This window comes from Miscanthus floridulus, chromosome 8 (genome assembly GCF_019320115.1).
Source record: "Miscanthus floridulus cultivar M001 chromosome 8, ASM1932011v1, whole genome shotgun sequence".
NCBI classification, from domain to species: domain Eukaryota; kingdom Viridiplantae; phylum Streptophyta; class Magnoliopsida; order Poales; family Poaceae; genus Miscanthus; species Miscanthus floridulus.
Genome location: NC_089587.1, coordinates 107,368,407 through 107,372,259, shown reverse-complemented (window position 1 = coordinate 107,372,259; position 3,853 = coordinate 107,368,407). Strand labels below are relative to the sequence as shown.

The 3,853-nt window shown below is 55.9% G+C and overlaps 1 protein-coding gene across 1 annotated transcript; it reads left to right on the top strand.

Annotated features, from left to right (window-relative positions):
• Positions 1 to 1,519: 1,519 nt before the first annotated feature.
• On the top strand, positions 1,520 to 3,422 carry LOC136477133 (putative clathrin assembly protein At1g25240). Its single transcript, XM_066475173.1, has one exon. It carries the CDS (start codon positions 1,856 to 1,858, stop codon positions 3,071 to 3,073), a length of 1,218 nt encoding a protein of 405 aa, XP_066331270.1. The 5' UTR covers positions 1,520 to 1,855; the 3' UTR covers positions 3,074 to 3,422.
• The last annotated feature ends 431 nt before the right edge of the window (positions 3,423 to 3,853 follow it).

Sequence of the window (3,853 nt, the reverse complement as noted above, 5' to 3'; positions counted from 1 at the left end):
TGTTTAGTTGGGTCAGTTAGGTAGTTTACCTTTTTCCCATCGGAAATGCTGGGTCGACGCTCCACCCACCCTCTGTGCCACCGCTGCCGCGCCCACCCATCCTTTATGCCACCGCCGCCTGTGCCGCCCCTACCCCACCCTCTGTGCGCCGCCGCCCAACTCCGCGTTGCTGACGAGCTCAGTGCCGCGGTGAGCACACTATTGACCTCTACGCACCACCCACCTGCCCTCTGCGCACCGTTGCACATGCCGCCCCCACCCCGCCCTCTGTGCACCACTGCCTAGCTCCACGTTTCCCACGAGCTTCGTACCGCCAGCTAGAACACCGATGACCTCCACACGCCACCCACCCGCCCTCTGCGGCACCGCCGCCCGTGCGCCCCCACCTTGCCCTCTGTGCGCCGCCGCCTAGCTCCGCGTTGCCGGCGAGCACACCAGTGACCTCCACGCGCCGACAAGCCTCCATTCGACAAAGCAGCAAGAAGATGTTTGCACTGAAAGAGTATGTTGCAAAACGTATGTTTCAAGTGTTTTAGATGTTCCAGAGATATGTCACAAGTGTTTATATCGATGTTACAAAAGTAGATCGGGATATTGCACATGTTGCAATGGTTATACAAATATGTTTCAAGTGTATGTTCTAAATGTTTCATTTGTATCAGACGTATGTGTTCAAGTGGTTCGTCTGGATGTTGCAAAAGTAGATCTAGATGTTGCACACACATGTATGTTGTAAGTGTATATTTCAAGTGTTTCAGGTGTTTCATACGTATGTTGTAAATGTTTTATCTAGATGTTGCATATGTTTGCAATGGCTTTCAAGTGTTTTCTAGGTGTTTTGCAAGTATTTCAGACGTACGTCGCAAATTAAATGTTTCAACTGTTTTCGGAAGTATGTTGGAAGTGTTCCATCTGGGTGTTGCAAAAGTAAATCTGGTGTTGCACATGTTGTTGTAGGACCCATCTGCCGCAGCCACACTGTAGCTGCTAGATAACATCCGTGCGGCGTGGGACCGCTGGCTGGGGCGTCGCCGAGCGGGCGCAGACAGGCGCGTGAGAAGCCGAGCGCAAGCGTGAGGGCTCAAGCGGTGGGGTGCACGAAAAAACAGGCGGCGCAAGCTCCATTTCTCTTATGCGTGTGGCACCGTGCCACGCTGGCGCTCCGGATCGGATGTCCATTTTCCCTTTCTCTTGTTCAACAGTTGAATTAAATCAGTTTTTTTTTAAAGAAATTAAATTAAATGAGTTTTGGTTTGACCGATGGTCCACAAAAAGCAAAGCTTGCATCCATATAACTCTTGACAATAGTTTTTCTTTATTTTGAACCATGGGAAATTTAGTATATTTCAAGAATCAAGACAGTGTCCAAGCTGGAATTTCTAGCGGCTTTGTGCGTACACGCAAGAGCAAACATGAGCTCGGCCTCAACCTCAACGCGACACGATCGGGATTTCAGGCTCACGGGGCGTCGGGGCCTTATAAAAATTAGAATGCTTGACCTGGCCCTCCACCGTCCACCTCCACCTCCACCACCTCTGTCCCTCCTCCCATGCCGACTCACCTCCTTTGTCTCCCCTCCGACCCCCCGTTACTGCCTGACACGTTCTTGGCGCTTCGTTTCTCCTCCTCCCATCCCATGACGTTCAGTTAATTTCGTTGGCCTGACAAGTGACAACTCTGTTTCCTGGAGCTTTCATCCTCTGCCACAAGCAGCTCGAGCGGCCAAGAACGCTCCCGGCGTGGCGCGGAGCTGGCAACCGTTGTGGATTTGATCTTCCCTGGGCGCGTCGAGCTCGGCGGCGCCGGGGAAGGCGGTGACGCTAGGTGGTGGGTCTGCGCCAGCGGCGGCCAGGACATGACGACCGCGCGGCAGTGGTGGCGGCGCGCCGCGGCGGCCGTCAAGGACAGGAGGAGCCTGTACCTGACGCGCGTGGCGGTGCTGCGGCCACGGCCAGCCTCCGGGGTGGCCGCGGCGCTGAGGAGCCCCGAGCTGGAGGCGGCCGTGATCCTCGCGACCAGCCACGACGAGCGGTCCGTAGACTACGGGAGCGCGGCCCGTGTCCTGGCGCTGGCGCGCGCGTCGCCGCCGGCGCTGCAGCTGCTCATGTGGGAGCTGGCGCGCCGCGCCGGGCGGACCCGGTGCTGGGCCGTTGCGCTCAAGGCGCTCATGCTCGCGCACGGCCTGCTCCTGCGGTCCGACGCCGCGCCACGCGCGGCGCGCCTGGGCCGCGTTCCCTTCGACCTTGCCGACTTCCGCGACCGCTCGTCGCCGCCGTCCAAGTCGTCGGGCTTCTCCGCCTTCGTGCGCGCCTACTTCCGCTTCCTCGACACCCGCTCCCTCTTCGCCGCGCAGGAGCTAGACGACGACGCCGGTTCCGGTAGCGGCGGCGGCGAGGCGGCCGACGACGGCGAGGACGCGCGGCTGGACCGCGTGGCCAAGCAGCAGCACCTGCTGGACCTGCTCATGCAAATCCGGCCGTACGGGGACGGCATGGAGCAGGGCCTCATCCTGGAGGCCATGGACTGCGTCGTCATCGAGATCTTCGAGGTCTACAGCCAGATATGCACGGGCATTGCCCGCTTCCTCGTCGCCGTCCTCGGCTCGGCCCCGACGACGCCGCGGCCACGGCCGGGAGAGACGCTGGCGGCAGCGAGGCGGCGGAGGGGAGTGCAGGGGATGCGGGTGCTGAGGAAAGCCGCGGAGCAGAGCGCGCAGCTGTCGTCCTACTTCGACCTGTGCCGGAGCCTGGGCGTGCTCAACGCCGCCGAGTTTCCGGCCGTGGAGCGCGTCCCGGACGATGACATCAGAGACCTCGAGAAGATCATCATGAACCACGTCGTCGAAGAAAGCGGCAAGGAGGAGGAGAAAGAAACGAAGGCGCTGGTGGTCGCCGTGGAGGAAACCCGACCGGCGTCGAAGACAGTGGTGACAAAAGAGTGGGTGGTGTTCGACGACGACGACAATGCCGCCGCCGGCGGCGGCGCCAGGCCGGGGCATTTCGGTGGTTACGTGAATCCGTTCGTGGGCGCGCCGTGGGACGCCGTAGCGGGTAGCAGAGACTTGTTAGTTTAGCGCGTGTTTGGTAGCAGAGATGGAAATTGGAATGCCATCTGATCCGTCGGTTTTTTAGCCAAAAATTACTCAAAATTTGTCGTCTATCGATTTGACCTACTATGCATTATTAGAACACTGGCCCCGTTCGCTGGCGTGAAACTTGGCTGAAACTGGCTGAAAAACACTGTTCCGACTGAATTGTTGAGAGAGAAAACACTGTTCCAGCTAAAAAAAAAGCCGAACAAACCGAATATAGGGTAAGCCAAACAGGGTCATTGAGTGAATCCTTGTAAATATAGATGTTGTACGTCCTTGGGACTTGGGAGATGAACGTGAACTGTGAATCACTCCCTAAGTTCCAGTTTTAGGTTTCTCGTGTGTGTGTGTGTGTTTTGACAGGTTTGATACTTACTCTTCAGTCACTTTTTGCTCAATTTTTTTTCACTAGACTGTTGATTAAGTCAAATAAAGTACTAGATGCTAGATAGGCAATCAAGGACTTACTCACGCCTAAGCAATCATTGGCGTATTGTGCATTTTCAATCATTCAGAGTAATTCCTTGAGGACACATGGCATGTTAAACTAAAAAATTTAACATTATCGATCACGCATGCACGGTAGGATCACTTTTCATTTGTAAATCAAGTAGGAAATCATTCTAAGCAAAAACCATACGCAGATCAAATGTGCAAGTACTATACAAGAGGGTGCTACTCCACCTAGTGCCTAGGTGCGTGCCTTGAAATTCTAACATCCATCTCTGCCTTCTTCTTCCTCCTCTCTAACCCTACCTTTTC

Coding starts and splice junctions, on each gene's coding strand:
- LOC136477133 (XM_066475173.1), top strand. CDS start 1,856: ATGACGACCGCGCGGCAGTGGTGGCGGCGCGCCGCGGCGGCCGTCAAG.